Source organism: Lemur catta, chromosome 5 (genome assembly GCF_020740605.2).
Source record: "Lemur catta isolate mLemCat1 chromosome 5, mLemCat1.pri, whole genome shotgun sequence".
In the NCBI taxonomy this organism is placed as follows: Eukaryota; Metazoa; Chordata; class Mammalia; order Primates; family Lemuridae; genus Lemur; species Lemur catta.
In genome coordinates this window covers 24,123,751-24,144,225 of record NC_059132.1, presented here as the reverse complement: position 1 = coordinate 24,144,225, position 20,475 = coordinate 24,123,751, and the positions used below count along the sequence as shown (strand labels likewise).

Below are 20,475 nucleotides of genomic sequence, written 5' to 3'. Positions count from 1 at the left end.
AATAATTAAATAAATTTTTTTTAAAACCTGAAAAAAAATTATCAGAGAACGCCTCTTGCAAGTAAAATACTGAGTCAATTTGCATCCACCTAGTGTATAAAATAGTGTGAGATCGAGAAGGGGTTTCTTTTCTTCATGAAGCTTGTGGCCTTTTTGTGACTTGTCTACTCAAGAACAGAACCAGAGAGCTAAGGGCGTAGATAAGGAAATGATAAATGAGTGGTCTAAGCACATGGAAGAGAAGAGGCCCAAGGACAAAGACTCTTCTAGTCAATCAAGATGAGTCACAAGGAGCCTCAGCGTCACCTGGTCCAACTGGCTCATTGTACAGTGAAGAGACTCGAGTCCAGAGCACATCACTAGTGTGTCCCAGGTCTCACGGACAGTGAGTGGCAGAGCTGGGGCTACAACACAGCTGCTTTGCTCTCAGCCTAGTGCTCTATCCGCATACTACAGCGACCAAAGAACACTTCAGAGAGGAAACAGAGTTTGGACTGGGCCTTACAGGGAAATCACCATGTCCAAAGTGGCAAAGTAGGAAGCAAGGCTGAGGCACAGTGAGGAACTGGTGTGACTGGAACACAAAAGCGCCGTGCCCAGGGCACAGCTAGCTGCGCCTGCCAGGCTTGGGCTACATCTTACGTACTGTGGGCAAACAGCAAAGGTTCCTCTTCAGGGTAATGACACAAAAGTGGCTTTTCAGAAGCTTAATGTGGAAATGAATTCGTGTAAGAAAAGGCTAAAAACAGAAGATTCATTAGGTGAGAACTCTCCACTTCTCCACTGAAACTGTTGACTTTGTTCATGCCCCAAGATGGCGGCTTTCATTTTGTGGAGATCTCCAAGAACTAGAAACAGAACTTTCTGGCCTGAAACTTCTAAAACCTGGAGTTGAAGCTGATTATAAACAGAATACCTTTGAGGAGGCTGACTGATGGGCTGCACCCCATGTTGCTAGGACCTCTGGAGGAGGAGTTGAAGTTTGGGTTGGAAACAAGAGAACAAACATGTGTTATTCCTGAAAAACATCAACACCAGAGAACTTTACCAATCAGTGTTGTCTTATTAAAATATCTGTCATTTGAGACCATTCCCGAGAAAATATTTGTTATAACCAAATTATATTCACATCTGTAAATTTCTTTTTCTTGCTACCTTATCAATACTTTGCTCTTTTTATTTGCAGCTGAGTGGTGTTATTTGTTTCTTTAATTTACTGATGCCTCTAGTTGTGCTATTAAAAATCCTAAAAACCTCTTCTTAGACCTCTAGGAAGATGATGGGGATGATAAACAACACATGTAAACAACACAGTAGGGACTTGGCAACACATCGATGAATGAATAATAATAATCATCATCATCATGGCCACCATTTATTAATGGAAACTACTAGTGTCTGGTCTCATGCTAGGTGCTTTACATGTATTTCCCTTATCCTTGTTATTCCCTTATAAAGATGAGGTGACTATAGTTCAGGAGCTATCATATGATGTCCCAAGAATAAACTCTCTAGTAAGTGGTAGAGCTTAGAGTTCAATCTACATCCATCATCTCAAACCAAGCCCTCAATCACTATGTTGTCCTGTCTCCTTGGGAGTGAGGAAGGAAAGGATGACAGGAGCAAAGAAAAGAGGGAGGAGGGAGAAAGGTGGATAGGAGAAAGGAGGGAGTAGGACGAAAACAAGAGGGATGGAGAAAAAGAAACGAAAACTTGAAAGTCATGGTAAAAGTTGTCAAGTTCCACAGAAGATGGTGGGACAAAACAGCCCCTCCTACATGTGAAGCAATGTGCAATGCCTTGGCAAGGGATGTGAAGTTATTTGGGGCATAAGATACAAACAGGAAGTACTTCCAGAAAGAATTTTATTTCAAAGTTAATTCTTGGGCTGAGATACAGGAATTTGGGTTAGTCCTTCCACAGGAACAGGAAGTTGGGTGAAAAATGTTTAGAATGGGAGAACTCAGCGGTAGAAGGGATCTGCCAAGTGACCTGCCCAAACATCTGAGCTGTTAGGTGATCATTCATCAGGGTTTTCACCAACTTTTGGGGGGTCAGGAAGTATATGGCTCTCAGTAAACACCTAAGCTGGTCAACACTGTCCTGGTGGCCTCTTCCTCCTGTCGTATTTTCCCCAGACATAGAGGCCTCTCTTAGGGAGAAATATTTGGAATGAAGGTAAAACCTGCATTTGGAATTGTCCACTTCTTATGAGGAAAATCAATTCTAAAAACTTTGAAGCAGCAGCTAAATGTTCCTAAGAGTCTTTAGTCAGCTCCCAGGGTTACTTAGGGCTAAGCAGGAGATATCACAATTCTAAAAGCTCCAAGTCACTTAAAGATGCAGCAACTGCAAGAAAACAAACTGTGAGAATAACAAAGGTATGCAAGACCCCTTACATGTCAGTGGAGGTTATGGTGGATTTAATTTCCACTGGACTGACCGACCAGACACAAGATTATAGGACTTTGAAAACTATCTTGTGATTAGAAAGGGATTTTATTTCCTCCTTTTAGAAAACATGTATTGAAAATTTAAAGTCAGTTTTGGCCTCCATTTACAGAAGAGTAACTGGACACAATATAAAGCTAAGATCTGGGAAGAACTACTGAGCTTTTTGGTTCTAATCTAGTTGGGATTCACTTTTCCTCCATGACTGTGATTGGGAAAACACAAGGGAAGGGCCCACTGGCAGCTAGGGGTTCCTCGTGTGTCTCTGGTCTCTATAGCAGAGGACAGAGAGCTGGGCTTACCATTCTTACAAGGGGAGCCTGCTTGCAGGCACTCTGTGCTTGGTCAAATTCTTTCCTCTCTCCCCGCAAAGTCTGTCCATTTGCATAGATTAGACCAGGCTGTTCCTGTCTCAGGTTTTTTTTTTTTTTTTTTTTTTTTAATGATTATGGATTTTTAGAGACTTCCACATCTACACATCCAAACTCTCCCTTACATACTCTAAAAATGGCAACAGGGCCTTAGTTTAGGGTGTTATTTTCTGGCTCAATGATATTTCTTTTCTTTTTTTGTTGTTGTTAAGGGAAAAATTCCAAGTGACATTTCACTAAGAAACAGAGGGTTAGCTTACCTGATGCAGAAAGCCAAGCCTCACATCTTGAAATACTATGGATGTTAAAGAAAATGAAGTGTGAACTTCTGTGGGTGGAGAGAGGAGGGGTGCGATACATTTACAATCACCTGCGTGGTTGTTTGGACACAAAGAACAGAGAGGTTTTATGAGCCATCTCTATACCCTCACTAGTATGTGGTGACAAGCAGGAGTAAACTAAAGCAATCGCAGGGGCCAGTAGCCCCAGCCATGAACAAGCCACCCGTGGTGGGGATGCTGAATGTTAGTGATTAAAAGGCCCATGTGTGGGTCACCATGAACAGAGATCCCCTTTTGTCAGAAATGACAGGATGTCACAGTAACTGCTAACAGCCAACTATACCAGTGGAGGAGTCCGTGTGCCAATTTCTTCAAAATTTTATTTTTCCAATACAGACAGAGGTTAGACTCTCTCCTAGAATACTTAAAAAACCAAGTCTTCTTGTCTGTTGCCCACAGTCTGAGGCCAGATCACCAGAAGCATTTTTTTCATACTTCAATTTCCCACACATGTACGCACACGCACACATACATACAAAACTGCTTTTCTAGACTTGCAAATCTGCCACTTTTATCTTTGATCTTAATTCCAGTATAATATAGATTTTCCAAGACGTGATTTCTTAAATCGACGGCAATTTTTTTTAATGGTTAAAAAAGTCCAAATAATGATGGGTCCCTAGCTATTTTCTTTTGAGAACTTAAGTAATTTAATGGGGATGATTTTTTTTTTTAAACTTTTATGGCCAGGTGGCTCTAGGGGATATTTTGTTGAACACCGATTAAAAATAATTTCTTCTAAATGAGACCTGACCACAAAATGGAACTATTAATGGGCAGGGACGTTGTCACCAAAGCGGAAACCATGGCTGATTGCCTCTTGTACCTCCCACCACACAAGCATTTTCTTCTTTTTCTTCTCCTTTTCTTGTTCTTAATAGCAGAGTAAATAAGCAGCCAGCAAGGCCTAAATGTTTTTGGCCAGAAACAGAGTCCAAACTTCTCAGAGAAAACATTTGGCCTCTGTGGTTTTGTAATATGTTCCAGAACACCGAGTTCAGTGAGGAACATTGTGAAAAACTCTCATCCATTGGAATGATGGTGGGGAATGTTACAGTATCAGAAGTTTCAATTGGTCCTTTTCCTGCAGGCCCATAATGAGGCTTGTAAAAAAAAAAAAAAAGAAGAAGAAGAAGAAGAAAAAAAAAAAAAACCATAGTGCTATGTAGAAGTTCTCATGGGAAAAATGAATGGCAAGAAATCCTAGCTTTAAAAGAAACAGCTAATCTGCTAGTTTGATTGTTCTTCAAAACTTACGCTGAACCAATGAGCCTAATTAAAAACACTTGGCCTACTTCTATAAAGCATCATAGCTTTCTCTATGCTTCGTTTGTATACACCACAAAACTCCAGATAGACCATTATTTTTTCAAGTGCTCACTAACAAAGTGCTGACTTTGTTGGGATGGCTGAGCTAATTTCTTGAACTCAGTGTGAAACCTTAGCTAAACAAAATTGTGGTAATTTTCCTTAATTTGTAAAAGTGATTGGAGTGCAAACAAAATTTTCCTCTTGGGTCAATCCTATAATTTTCAATTAACTAAAACTAATCGTCAGGCAGACACCAAACCTGCATTTTGTTTAAAGGGCTGGGAGGCATTTCCAAGGGTCAGGATGTATTAATTGTTTTTATAATTTCGAGAGAAAGAGAGAGAAAAAGAAAAGCGAGCGAGCGAGCGAGCAAGAGAGAGAGAGAGAGAGGCTGAGTGACTAAGAAGCATGTCTGCTTTTGCTCCTAGTATTAAAATACAAGGGAAAGATGCTTTGAAGTAAAATGTCACAGCAAAATAAACTTTGTCCATTTAATTGTATGGTTATAATGAGGATTATTAACAGACTTATCCCTTTACTGCTCTGGAATCTGTGTATGAAGGCAACTTCCACTCTGTACTTAATCTGGCCTTGTGGTCTTTTATTGAATGAAGAAGGAGACCTGGGATCAGTCCACGGGGACAGCTAGCTCTATGCAGGGACAGCTGATACTAAGCAAAGGGGCCAGAACGTCACTACTCCAAGTGTGGTGCTGTGACCAGCAGCATCAGTCTCACCTGGGAGCCTGTAAGAAATATAGAATCTCAGGTTCTCCCCAGACCTACCCTAGCAGGATCTGAATTGTAAAAAGATCCCTGGGTATTTGGTTTGCACATTACAATCTGAGATGTCTCAGAGTACACACTGGGCACTCAGCCTGTGTACGTGATGTATTTCCACAGAGATCTTGCCTGGTTCTGTCTAATGGGACGGGAATTCGTATTCACCCTACAACCCTAGCTTCTTACCACAAGGCTGGTCCATGTTCCAAGGCTCTTTGGGGAGAACAAAAGGCAGTTTACTGGGGAAGAAAGCACCAACCCAGAATTAAATATGAAAGTTACCAATTGTATGTAATACAAATGCTATGAGCAGGCTAGAAGAGCAAACAAACCCCAACAAGCTGGCTTAACATGCAGAAAGACTTAGGATTGTCTACACCTCTCTCCCCTTCTCTTATTTCTCACGCTGCATCTTTAGCTAGTCAACCAGTTATGTCAATAGATCTTGCCATTCAACACAGACACCTAGATGAATTCTCAGTAGTAGTAATAATAATAATAAGAGAAGCAACTCATTTGGTCGCACGTATGGTGAAATGGAGAAAGAAAGCAGGTCTTAACAGAAACTGGATTTAAAAGTAAAATACATGCTTATACATACAAGATAAAGTAAAAGACGCCACAAAACCAAGGCAGTTCTGTGTTCACCCTCCGCAGTGGTTCTTACCTGTGTAAATGAATCTGCCTGGCGTTCCTTTGCAGAACTGCTTGGATTTGTAGGACAGTGTGACTTCCACAACACCAGGGATGTGCCGAGGAGGCGTCTGCACGCGGATGGCGTGAGGAGTAATCAACTGGAGGAGACATTCGGGGGGAAAGAATTGTCATTGCAATATGTTAAGGAGTCATTTCACAGCTTTCCTATCAGCTCTCCATAAACAAAGCTTTAAAACACATAATTAACCTGTCAATGTTTAAATACCATCTTGATGGAACCTGTATGAAAGACACTGACAACAATATTTATAAGTGCTCTGGGTACAGCCATAACAACATTATCTGGGTTTTCCTACACAGCAGGCCCTCTGCTTCCTGGTTTGAAAAGGGAACCTGGCCTAATGAAATGATTTATCTATTACAGGATATCCTTTGGAAAATCTCTGTTCGAAGCAGACACCCGAATCAGAGCTGAGCTCTGCCATGCCTCCCCCGAAGTCGATGGGCCTGGGGTTTGAACTGAGCCCTTCAACATGTGGCAAACACAGAGGTGGGAAAGCAGTAGGCCAAGGCACTCTGATCAGCTGCAGAGCACACGTATGCAACAGCCCTGAAGACCATTTGGCGCACTAACTACCAGAGGCACCATCAAAGAGCTTTAGAGGGGAAACCAAAGAATCTGCCTCCCTGGACTAGCTTAGGGCTCTGCAGGACTGAGACTGCCCATAAAAGGGGAGCGGAAGGCTGGGGAGGGTGCACCATGGTCGCTGGTCCACTACGCAATGCCACATGCACAATGAGAAAGTGCATTTCTGCACCCTCTTGGCAATCAGACTACACTGTGCAGCAGAATTTATTTTTTATTACTCTTATCTTTGTTTATATAACTAAAATGTTATTAATGGCCATAAAACTGGCATTATCTGGTTCTTTGAAAAATCCAGCCCTGGTATTTGACTGGCTGACCTCTGAGGGTGCTGGACTCTACATGTTCTCTCTCTATGGGGTCTGCAATTGCCTGCTCCTTGACTTTTTTCAGATGCACTTAGCTCTCAGCATTTGTGGAACTGAGTCTGTCTGTATACAGTGGATAATTTATACAGTATACATGAGTTTATGCTATAAGAAGGTATGTTTGTGCTGTTCTCAAGGGGATAACTTAGAAAGGGCTTTTATTTTAATGTGCAAACCAGGCCCAGTGCAAGTGTTTCACCCAGGCAATCAAAGACTATACCATGAGAAGCTGAATACAACCCATGGGTACCCCTGGGTAAACTGCCCTAACACCAAGTCCTGGTGAAATGAAAGTGAGAAAGTGGCTATTGCTAAAGTCCACAAGTACTTTCTGTCAAATGTACCTTCTTGAAACAAAGAGAAGGTCATCTGCATAAAAACCATTTTGACTTAACAATTAAAAATGCATTATCCTCTTCCATAAACTATATGGAGCCTTAGTTTATTTGCTGAAGACACACAGAAGATGTTTCAGTAAGATCATGCTTATGTAGAACCCTTAGAAACTGAGTTCATCTCCATGGCTGAGAGTTTTGGAGGGCTAAGGGTTTACTCAAAAAAAGCACAAAAAATTTTTTTCTTAAAATTTTGTTCTCTTCATATTGTAATTCTTCCAAAATGCATTATATGCTTTCTAAAGGAAGCAAAGTGTATATAATTTAACTTTGTCTTGGTAAATCAAGATTATCGTTTGGAACACCCTGAATCATGTCTTGCTGTAATACAGAAGGGCCCTAAGCAACTACTGAGATACGAAGGGCTGTTTTCTCTTGCACTAAATGGCTCCAGATAGCTGTGATTTTGAAATTATTTCTAACTTATTCTCTTTCTTTGTCTTTTTCCTCCCAGTGTTCTTTACACCTTCTAATTTACTCTTGTAATCTGTAAGCCTGGAAACTAGGAAATCAATTTTAAAAATAGGAGAGGAAAGAGGTTTTGAAGGGCAATGAAAGATGATCTTCCCCAAATCAAGTGCATGTTAATCTCAACTGTTTGGATGTTGTGTTATTGCAACGTTGGGAACTAACACTTGTTGACTACCTAACCTAGGAAGTATCTACCACATTGCTGGAGATTTTACATAGAAATGCTAATTTGGTCAGAACAATGACTGTATTTTTAATCTCTTTTTTTTTCAGATGTGAAACAGAACTTTAAAATGATTAAGTTGCTTGCACAAGATTATCCTTGTTAGAGCAAGTTAGCACAAAAGGTAATTTCAATGCAGTTCATAAAACGGCAGGGATATATACTTCCTTTCTAATCAGAGAGAAGAAATTGTTCATGTGGACATTTCATAAAGGTATCAGTTTTTTCAGATCCAAAGAGACTGTGTGTTCTTTTCCTATACCTGTGCTATCTCTCTTTTTCATTTATTGCCTGGTCCTTTGCTGTGCTTTTGATGATGAAGGACACCACACTGTCACATTCCAAATAGAAGGTATGCTTCTATTTTTAACAGTTACTTCAGATATAGAGTGCCATTAATTCACAATAATACTTAGAAGAACTTTCAGTCAGTTAGAAAACACTTCTCCTGCCCTCCCTTTTCGAAGGGGAAATAAATTTTAAAAGATGGAAAGATATCAGTAAATAGATGGATGAAGATTTCTTTTTAAGTATAAGGACTTAATATGTATGAGTTGCTATATTGGGGAACAAAATTCATGGGCTTTATGAATAGATTAGATATGACTACAGTAAAACTACTGACTGAGAATGGGGCTTTTGCATAAAGCATTAGACTCAGGAAATTCAAACAAATTTTCATTTACAATTTCACTTTCAATTTTAATTAATTGCCTGAACTGAAGCAGAGATTCCTTCTTGAAACAACCATCCTTCACAAATGAGGTAGAATCTGAATCATAATCAGAGAATGAATTTGTCGATCTCCTGACTGTGGATGTTAGGCTGGGAATAGTCTCTGGCATTGACACATGATATTGATGCTTAATGAGGAAAAACATTTTAGCTAACTTTTGTCAATTTGAAAGCACTGGCTTATTTATGAATCACTCAAAGAATCACAGAATTTATTGCTGGAAGCAATGTTAGTGATCATTTAATGCTAATCTTCTCATTTTAATAGACATAGAAGTCCAGAAATGTCTAGTGGCTTCAGACACTGAGCTGACATCCAGAGCTGCAGTCCCCAACCCCCTGGGCCACAGACCAGTACTGATCCCGTGTCCTGTTAGGAACCAGGATGCACAGCAAGAGGTGAGCAGCAGGCAAGGAAGTGAACCTTCGTCTGTATTTACAGCCACTCCCCATTGCTCACATCACTGCCTGAGCTCTGCCTCCCTATCAGATTAGTGGCGGCATTAGATTCTGTGTTATGGTAAGCTGTATAATTGTTTCATTATATATTACAATGTAATAATAATATAAATAAAGTACACAATAAATGTAATGTGCTTGAATCATCCCAAAATCATCCCCTCTCCCCAGTTTGTGAAAAAATTGTCTTCCATGAAACCAGTCCCCAGTGCCAAAAAGGTTGGGGATCGCTGTCCTAGAGGAAGGATGAGGGTCTAGATATGAGGGTGTAAAACCCATGACCAGCAAACCCCAGGATAAATTTCACATGTTGTTCTAGCCTGGTTGAACTAAGGGTGGCCACTCTAAGCAACACAGATGGGAGGGCTAGTCTAAATTTTCCAGACTTCCATCATTGGAATGCCACTTTCTCAGTTTTGCAATATCTATATACCACCTATGCAATTACATACTTAATGTTTTTTTTAAAAACTTACAACCTTTTTGTTTAAAAAAGTTATTTTATAAGGAAACTTTATATCGCTACTATGATTAGAAAACCGGTATCACCTGCCAAAATAAGAAGGTATCATAGATGGTAACCTTAGAGTTAATATGATGTAAATTCTAGCTGGGTATTGTTGACGACCTGAAGAAGTTTATTGAAAAGGATGACTAGTTAGTGTTAAATGTTAAAGACTCGTTTGCCCCAAATGAGACTTTACCCCCCTAATGTAAATCAGAATCATGGAATGAAACAAAGATTAAAAGAGAAACAAAAGGAGGGATTAAAAGAGAAGCCAAAAGGAGACTTTCTGACTGTGTGATTCAGTTCTACTTAATGTCTGTGTCAAACCCCAAATTGTCTCTTCCTGTACTACCAGAAGCACATGCCCCTTACTTTGGTAAATACTGTTCTAAGTGATGAAAGGACAAATTCATTCTTTGACTTAACTTCCTTAAATTACAAACCAAATGATTTGGGCTAGAAATAAATATTTGTCTGAAACTCTATAGCATCTGACACTACTCTCTCCCCTCTTGGAACTCTCCATTTTCTTCACTTAGTGACACTAATTATAAGACTTAAGACTTGCAAAGTGTCTGATGGTTTACCAGAGCACTTTCATACTCACTATCTCTTAAAGCCCATATGCATGGTTTATATACTCCAGATGAGAAAAGTTAACAGGCAAGTTAACTCATATTATTAATATTTGAAACACTAGGAAGAAAATCGATTTCTTATGCCTATACATAGGGTTTTACAGAGCTCTTCCTAGTTATTTTGGTTTTCCTCATTGGTTTCACTTTTTTGCCAACTTGTTAATTGCATAAATTTCACAATTTTCGTCCTATTTTTTTTTCTCTTTTTACTTGCTTAACACTTCTCGAGTGCACTCATTGTGGCTCAACCACCTCACCTAAACTGATTTCCAAATCTACACCTGTGGACTCCATCTCTCTGGCCAAGCACTAAGCTTTTATCAGCAACACAGTAACAGAATCTCCCCAAACACGTCTTCATGCCCCCTCAATCTCAACACGACCCAAGCTAAATTTATCATCTCACTTCCTCTAAATATATTTCTTGCTCCTATGTTCCCTGTCTCAGTTAAAGAAATGCTATCTTTCCAATCACTCAAGATAGAGAACTTGAGGTTATCTTCATTCTTTTGTCCGTCTATGTTTTTAAAGTCATGTTGATTTTCCCTCCACTGGACCGCACTGGCTCTCTTTTGCTTCTCTACTCTGTCCTGCTCAGATTGTCCCCGTTTCTTACTCAGACTGTTAGGATATTATACTTGCCTCCTAAATACTCTCTCTTTTCTTCTACTTTCTCCACCATGATTAGCTTCTTTAAATACAATCTCATCATGTCATGCCCTGCCTCAGATCTTCAGCTTGCTCCCTTTGCCGGTTCTAATGTTGAAACTCATTAACATAATAATATTTAGGGCACTCCGAGGCCTGACAGCTAGTCTCCCTTTCTGGGCATACATTTCACTTTGCCCTTCCACATCCTGAAGCAGAAGGAATGTGGATACATGAAAACACTATACCCTTGCCCAACTTCTTTGCTCTGTTCATGACATTCCTTGCTGAAACATTCCCCTACTGATATTCTACTTGTTTCTTAAGGCCCTGACCATACGCTCTCTCTTCCTGTAAGTTTTATATGATCCTAAGAGTTAAAGTTGCCTGCATCTTTCTTGGAATTTATAAGCTTATGTCACTTATTCTATAACAGTTAGTGGCCTATTTTGTTTTGCACCATAAAGATTTTCTTTTATATCTTTCTCCCATTAGACAGCCCCTCAGACCAGGAACAGAGTCTAATCCACGTTTGTGTCCTCTAAAGTGGTTAACCTAGTGCTTCACATACCGAATATTTTCGAAATATTTCTGGAATAAGTACATATGTAAATTAGGCCAGAATTCTACTAGATCTTTGAATCCACTGGGCATAGCGATCTTTGTCCATCAGAGTCCACTGCTCTTAACCTGATAATACTTAACTCTCATTCTTGACCCAAGTTGCTCTTAATATTAATTATCTGTCTCAAGCACTCAGGTGTCAATATGAGCATGAGACCACTGTCTATATTTCCTCTAAACGATAAAAAAGAAGAAGATATATACAGGTCTGTGACTCCTGTGAGAAGTGATAAGATGGGATATTTAAAAAAGTTTAAAAAGTAATACTTTAAAAAGTAATCCACAAAAGATCTATGCTAAATGTTAAGGAGTGTTTATTTCTGGACTGACAATATTAGATAAAATTTATCTTCTCTGTCTTTCGCTTTCTCCTACGTGTGTGTATTTCTGTATGTATAAATTCCCCAAACTTGTACAGGAAATAATAATCATGTAAATAATTATGGAATAAATAAATTTGTACATATGAAGCTATTACTTTTTTATGAGAAAAATATTACTAAAAATAAAAAGTAGAATAATAACCAATTTGGGGCAATATGTATTACATGTGATTATGTAAGAATTAGACGTATATTTGCATAAAAGAAAGACATAAAGGAAAAACATCAAAATGTTAACAGAAGTTACCTCTAGATGGTAAAGTTATAGGTAATTTTATTTTCTTCTGCATGCCTCTCTGAATTCTCCAACCACTCAACAATAAAAATGCATTAATGTTACATTCAGAAGAAATAATTTTTAAGCGTGGCATTAAGATGAAACACACGTAGTCTCTGCAGGGCCCAGGCAAGGCCGCCTGCACGCCAAGGATGTGCTGCAGCAACTACCCCTCTGAGCTGCCTGCACAAACCCTTTCTCTCCCCCAGACTCAGAGCTCAGGGCCAGAAGAGCCCTGCAGGGGGCTGGCCAGGTGAGGCCTCTGGGTGCAGAGTGAAGCAGCTGTGACCGTGAAGAAGATGAAGCCCAGACACAAAGGCAGCAGAATGGGGCCTCTCCTGGACAGAAGTGCTGGAATCAGGAGAGAGTGCCTGGTGCATCACGCAGCTGTGCATATGGAACTCGAAAGAGGCAGCCCACACAGTCTGCAAGAGGAGAGGACAACTCTCCAAGTGGGTTTTAGAAAGCTTCTCGTAGCATCAAAAGTTTGACCCACACAGCAGGTAAATGCGAGTACCTAATGTTTAAAAACAATACTGGGAATATGTTGTAGTATTCTGGGGGAAAAGGGCAAGTCTTGGGAATTGCTGTCTTCTCTAAGAGCAAGCAGTATTTATTGTGTGTGTCACTCTAGTTCTCCCTAAACTGATGAAGGTAATGACCTCGATGATGATCCAGCAATCGTGACCTTCATTGTCTTCTCCCCGTATGTCAAGCACTGTGTTAAGCTCTTTCAGGGATTTATATCCTACAGTATTAGGAGGAAGATATGGTTGTTAGTTAGTTCATAGATGAGGAAAACGAGTTTCAAGAAAGTTAAGAAACATGATCAGGGAACCAACTGGAAGTGGCAAGTCGGCCTGACTAATGACCATCATTATACAACCACAATTGTCTCCCCATACTACAGTTTATTGTTTTTCCATAAGTCCTGGTATATGTACTTTGCATCCTATCTCCACCTTCGAGGGCATGGATTGTATCTCTTCAGCTTCTCCTAAACCCTCAAAGGTCCTGGGAATATAATGGGTACTCAAAACAACTTTTCTCACTGGTGAAAGAAAGGCAAGCTGAAAATGATTCCCCAGCCAAACAAAAAAGCAATTCCAAGATAAGTCTTTATGCATGTTTTCCAACCAGTGGGACTATATAAAATAAACGCAATTTGGAGTTCCAAGCCACAAAGCCAAAAAATAACTGGGATTACTAGAAAGCACACCAGTGATTTTTCATTACTAGTCTTAGGATTTAGTATTTTAACCTAATCACCTTCAACACTAAAAAGTAAAGGGAAAAAAAAAAGTCCAAAATAAGCAAAGACTCAAAGAGAAGGAGTAAAAGGAAGGAAAAGTTTCTTCTCTGGAAAAATAATTAGCATTTATGACTAGAAAAAGCTGAAAGTGGGCACTGGTTTGGTGCTTTTTTGATGTTACCCACCCAGGGGTCTAGATTCTAAGGCTGGCCCAATCACCCATTGCCACGCTCTGTGCCTTAGTTTACCAATCTTATATTGTGCCAGCTTCTATCTGCTCTGTGGAGGTGCTGATAATAATATTAAATATGCTTTGTGTTTGGGTAGGGCTTCTCTAGGGACCTTAAAGCCCTTTCCAGATTAATTTTTTAATTTATGTATTAATAATGCTCACAGCATTCTCCCTCCTCCTCAACTAGGATAATAATATCCATTTCTTTCGAAATAGGCAGGGGGGTACTGAGTGATGGACATGAAGCAGACACTTAAATAAGGAAACTGTAACATAAAAACATAATTAAAGCTCTGAAACAAAATCAAACTAAGGATTTTTAAAGAGATATCACAGAGTCAGTGACCAAACTTGCAAACTTGTTTTCCCTCCACTCTGAAACATTTATCTTTTTGTAGTTAGACATGGCATTTAAACAGTATTATTTTTAGGAGTTCCTAAAGGAAGCTGAAATATGGAAAGTATATATTCTTGGCGACTGTACTGGCTGAATCTCCACGTTATATCTCTAGTTCCCTGAAGCGGATACAACATAAATTAGAGGATGCCAGCTCCTCTCCTGAGTCCCTCAGTGTATTTTGGTTTGTTCCCTAATCAGAGTTCTCTGGGTTTCGTAACACAAATTCCTTCATTCCCAAGAATTGCCCGTCTCAAAGGCAGTATATGATTTCTCAAGGAACGTGAGAGAAAGCCAGCGGAGGCATTTACTGTTTCGCAAACATTCTGGTTTCCTTTCGTCCTTTCAAGAAAATAACTTTAAACCAATGTTTAGCAAAATATGTTGAGTCACATGAATCCCCAAAGATAAACTTTATGTATGAATGTCAAAGGAGACTTTTAAAACTGAAGTCTCAGGAATTGAGTTAAAAAGGGGATTTAAAACCTAGCTTTTGAATAGTCAGCAGTATTAGTTAACATTGTCTGAAATTTCTGTCAACATAGATATAGGCATAGACACAGACAGAGAGATGTAGAGATACTCTTCTATTTATGGTCTGTGTCCCCCAAGTAGCATATCAGCCCCTGAGCATATGAACTTGGCCTTTCTTGCTTTCACTATGTTTAACAGGGCCTTGGAACTGCTTAGGGCCTTGGAACTGCTAGGCACTCAATAAAAACTTGTTGAACATTGAATGAATAAATATCATGACACCGTTAGCTACCACTAATAATTAAGATGAAGATTCAATAAAGTCCCTTATGAATCTACAAAAAAAAAAAAATCAACACCACTCCATTGAGACTTCTTTTTACAAAAAAAAAACAAAAAAATTTTTACTTTACCAACACAAACTTCCTGATATCCTCATTAAGCATTCACAGAAATATACTGCCCAGTTCTTCTGACCAGGAATCTAACCAGGTCCCTAAATCAATGTAGTTAATTGTAGGAAACAAAACAACACGATCATCTTTCAAAATAACAGATTTGAGAGAAAAAGTCTAAAATAAATACATTATGCTTCAACTACCTTTGGTTTTGTGGGTTTATTTATTTATTTATTTTGTAATTTATTTTTTAAATAAACTTTCTCCAACTCTCTTCCCAGGATGTAGATCTCGTGCCAATTGGGTCCTATTAAAGGCTGGATCCCATCCTGACCATCTGGGAGCTGGAAACGCACTGGTGAGTTCCTGAGGTCCAGGGTATTCCAGAAGGAGAGGGTCAGACACCAGTAACGCCAGTCCCAGTGGTTTGAAAGTGCACAATGAGCTCTTTCTCAAGGCTTGTTTTTCTAAATTCAGTCAAAAAAGAACATCACTCCCTACTCAGGCCTGGCTCAGGGTCCTGTGTTCCTTGCTTGTTTGTTTGAAAATTAAAATGTAAAAGAAAAAGGAAAGCCAGACGCATTTATAGAAGGGGATGAATGCTTGTTATCAAAGTTGGCAATTTACAGGGTAGAATCTTTGCCTATGGAATTAGGAAAGAAAAATATGAGGCCCAAAAGACTGTAGGTGGAACAGACAGAATGAATTCACCTTTCACCAAAAGACTTTTGGAGTCTTGTAAAACTCTAAGAAAAAAAAATATATCAATGCTATGAGATATACAGTCTCATTCTAACATTTTTTGTAGTGCTGTTCATAGTTGTATACTGCATACATTAATACTTGCACGTATCATCAGTAATTCATCATTTAACATGTTCTTTCAAGAACTAAGAGATACTATATAAGTGAACGCTACAAAAAATTGAAGCCAAACCCCTTTAATCCTGTGGCCCTACAACTACTTCTGCAAAAAGTCTTTCGAGGATGGACTGCACACATCTTGCTGTTTTAAACAGAATATACTGAATATAATTGCAAGTTCTTTCTTGATGACTCAGGGCAACCATCATTACAAACAGTCATTATTGAGCTGCACAGTAATATAGTTCTGTGTCTGCTTTTTAGGTTTTCCATTGCTGCCCTACACGTCAGGCCATCAGCTGTCCCTAAGCCTATATCCAACAACCTGCCTCTACACACAACCTGCTTCTAGTCTGCTCTTCTCATTTGCTATAACCTGGGAAAACAGATAACATAGTTTGTTAAAAATTATGGTTCTGGTTACCCCAAAGTTTTTTATTTGATTTATTTATTTTTTGCTGCTCTAATTTCATGCTCAATGTTGGAGAGCTCAGGCAATTATAACACTTCTCTGAATACATGAGTTTTACTACATTCATATTGGATGCTTAAGAGATGACTCTGAAGTCAGATGGACTTTGGTTCAAATCCAAGCTCTGCACATAACCAGCTGTGGGACCTTTGAAAAGTCACTCAACCTCTGTGACCTTCAGCTTCGTTATTGGTGAGGTCAGGGAGGACACAGGGAAGGAACTAGCTATCTATAGTGTTAATATATAAATTAACATAACACCTGTAGTGAGCCTAGGGAAAGGCATACCTATATCAATCACTCAACAAGGGTTAGTTTTATTACTACTTAGTCTTCACCATCACCAATAGATTTACACTAAGGTATTTATGTGCATACTTATTATACAACAGATATATCTAAATAGAAACCACCTATTCACACATGCATTAACAAAAACTTTCAATCTATCTAGTACTGACACTTTGAATCATCGTCAGATACAACAGTTGCTAATACGGAGCACTTGTTGGAATGAATGATTGAATGAAGAAAAGAGAAGAAAGGGGAAGTAGTATCATTCAACAAATTTTCATTAATACTTCTAATGTGCAAAGATCTGTGCTAAAAACTATACAAGATGGAGTTGAATTTAGCATGGATCCTGCCTTCAAGAAAGAGGCATGCCCCTACATCACAATAGTTAAATAAGGTAATTAAAGGTATAGGAACATAATATGGTAGAGATAAGACAATATGGGAATTTAGACAGAAGAGAAAATATTCTATACCTGGAGCTGTGAGGGAAGATTTCACAGAAAAAGGTGATATTTTACAGGATCTCAAAGAGCAGGGGGATATGGGCACAGAAAGGAGGGGACAGTATTCTGGGGGGGAGGAAGGCTATGAATGAGACAGGGAGAAAGTCACTGCAGGCACAAGGAGCGGCTGACAAATCCATGTGGCCAGAACGTAAGTCAAGATGAATGGTGGGTGACAATTCTAAAAAGGAAAGTCGGAATCTTCAGGTGGTATGCTTGAATCCCGAATTAAGGAGTTGTGGCTTTAGGAAAGAGACAGCCAGCAAAGGATGTGTAAGGAAGAAGGCTTGAAGGCTTGCAAGTTCAGGGCTTCAGGCACCTACCACACTTAGGAAAGGAATACATCTGTATGGATATTCATTTTCTTCATAAAAGTCACATGACTGCAGCCAGGTGTAAATTCTGTCCTTGATTCGTATTAAAATTAGAAACACATCACACTTCTGTGGTTCCTTTTTTCAAGTTACAGGCACATACCTGTATCTCCTAAACATACTGTGAACAACTAGCTGAAAATGTCATCTTTAAGTCCTTTTTAACTATCCCATAATTATCAACATAGAAAATAGATTTCAAGTGCCTCAGTCATTAAAAATAAAAATATAGACTAAAGCATTCTTGGGAATAAAGTGAGCATGGCTGAACTGTGTAACCATATTAAAAACACCATTAGATCATTTTTATCTGTTTTTTTTTTTAACATGCTGGCTCATTCAGAAATGATTCCCCATAAAATTACTTGGGCTTGAAAGTTGTCCTTCAAAGTCATATTCAGAGGGTAATGCAACTGATTCAGACTGCTTTTTTTATTCTTTAACAAATAAAGTTCATAATTTTGCATCAAGCATCTTCCATATGATAGGTGGTCAATAAGTATAGGTTAAATATTGACTTTGAAATATATATTTAGGAAAGATTAGGTCACTAGGTATTATTTTAGATCCATGCATTTAATCAACTTTGGATTAAATTTATACATGTAAGCCTCAACATATGTAAAATAAATGGGCACAACTATTCACATTGAATCAAATTTCTATTATGAAATTTTAAAAAAGGTGATATTTGGCATAATGTCTTTCTCCATCTTAATTTTCTTTTTGATTTTAGTGGAATTGTGTCTCATATCTACATATTTATAGATAAATCATTAGCGTGCTGGTGCAATTAGGTATACAATTTGGGAAGGTTTGTTAAATTTACGAAAGCATGTTAAAAGTCTATGGAAATCTCACGAGAAAACCTGGTATAACCGAAAACTAAATGGAGATGAGGCTGGGTGTCAGGAGGACTGGGCTATGATCCCAGCATTAAATAGTTAATATGCTCCCAAGACAAGTCACTGAACCACTCTGCAGCCTCTTTCTCATCACAAAATAAAAAAGCTGCACTTGATGACTGAAAAGGTTTCTCCAAGCCCCCAAAATTCTGTGACTTTACCTGTGGCTCAGTAAAAGTAAAGGCTGGGCAAAAAGGCCTGGGAAACGTCTGGTGGGATACAGATACGCGTTTTAGTCATTCACTCTTTAATATCACAGAGAAGCAAATCCTCTTTTTGTTTATAATCATTCCTCTGAGCTATGTGTACAAAGAATGGAAAGTAGAGACACATAGCAAGAAAGAAAGAAATCAAGAACCGCATTTAAGACTTTGTTTTCCAGTTTTGCGATTCAAGTGGCAAAATTGCTTCTCAGCCCCGCAAACTGCTATTACCCAACTATATTCACCCACACGTCTCCCCAGTGGTTTCCTCTGACTTCGTTCCCTACCTCTGGGAATGCAACATTCATCTGGATGAAGAAGACAACGTGTAGCCCCTGTGTGAGGCTAATTGGCTCATACCGCGAGGAAACTTTGGCTTCTCCTATCTGAGCTAAGTGGTTAGCAGCAATCTTTAAATATAGCTGTCCTAGAAAATCACATGGCATCTAATGCCAAGTGTGTACTGACTAAAACCAGATGCAAAATATGAGGGAAATTTTGTTCAAAGCCTTGCAGCATTAAAGAATAATGACTCTAAACATTCCTGGTCTAATCTAAATGATACACTGCAAATATTTCAGATGATTTTCTCACATCTATCCCAGCCCAATCACTTCATGACTTGGCTTCATTAACATGAAATCAAAATGCACTTCAGCCATCGCCAGTATAGTTTCCTGGAAGGTGATCCTTGAAAAAGAGGGTTCTGTGTTCACAAAGTTTGGGATATGCTGAATACTGAATCTTAAGTATTCACAGTGCATGTTAGTGTCTCAAAAGTTCGGCAAAGTCCTAGAGCAAGGACCAGTTGAATTTGTTTGACTCAACATTTCCTAAACTTTCCAGGAAAATTCTCCCTCTCACCTCCCAAGGGCTAATATCTATTAAGATCCCCAGGACCTAGTATCCCATAGAACTATCTGGAAGATGATGTAGGGCAAATTGTGGTTTAAATCTCAGGTTTATATCAGACACCAGAATCTGATGCATAAAGAGTAAAAATATTGATTGAAGATGTATCAATAGGGAGATCCAATTTTGTGGCTAATTAAATTGTTTTGTTGAAGTTCAAAGAATCCTTTTGCAAATAAACATGGCATTTGTGCACTGCAAGTGTGCTATAAAAGAAAAGAACAATAGTGGAAGAAAAGAAGTTGCTTCGCACTCACCACCACTGCTCCCTTGTTACTTTGGGGAGCTTCTCAGGAGAATAAACTCTAGCTAAAAGGAATTACTAGAATTATAGCACTGATTTCAAAGAGTATTTAGTCAAAGCCCTCCATTTTCGGATAGGGAAACTGAGACCCAGTGACTAACATGAACTAAATCTAGATTTTCTGATTAGACAACTGGAAGGACAACTAATATCATGGTCTCTCAACTGGCTCCTTGGCCTCTGCTACCCCACACAATCTAAACCCTTGCTTGGAATATTGTTCTCTGCTCCCTCCCAATCCTATTGTTGAATTTTTTTTTCCAAAGACAGTTTGTTTAACTACCTTACGCTGCATCAATTCTCTCAGATATTCCCATGATTTAAAAAAAAGGGTTATGAGAGCGTATGGTGCCTAGCACAGAGATCCATCCATACATAATAGGAACTTGATTGGTTTTTTGGATAGTCTACTTCTGACTACACCACTTTCTCTGCCTTCTAGAACCTTGCCTTGAATTTTAAACCAATTTAATACTAGATTATATAAATATATTATGTAACTCCCTAATTTGCTTCATGGGAGCAAGCTGTCTTTCCAAATAAAACACCAGATCCCACAAAGCCCAACTTTAATTACCCACAGTACCTAACCCAGTGCTA

At 38.9% G+C, this 20,475-nt stretch overlaps 1 protein-coding gene across 2 annotated transcripts in view; it reads right to left on the bottom strand.

The window, feature by feature from the left end:
* The window catches only part of EBF1 (EBF transcription factor 1), a 383,852-nt gene that overhangs the window by 70,961 nt on the left and 292,416 nt on the right, over window positions 1–20,475 (bottom strand). For both annotated transcript variants that reach the window (XM_045551268.1, XM_045551269.1), the window contains exon 10: window positions 5,924–6,050. In XM_045551268.1, coding sequence (XP_045407224.1) covers window positions 5,924–6,050 — 127 coding nt within the window. The remainder of the gene's footprint in view (window positions 1–5,923; window positions 6,051–20,475) is intronic.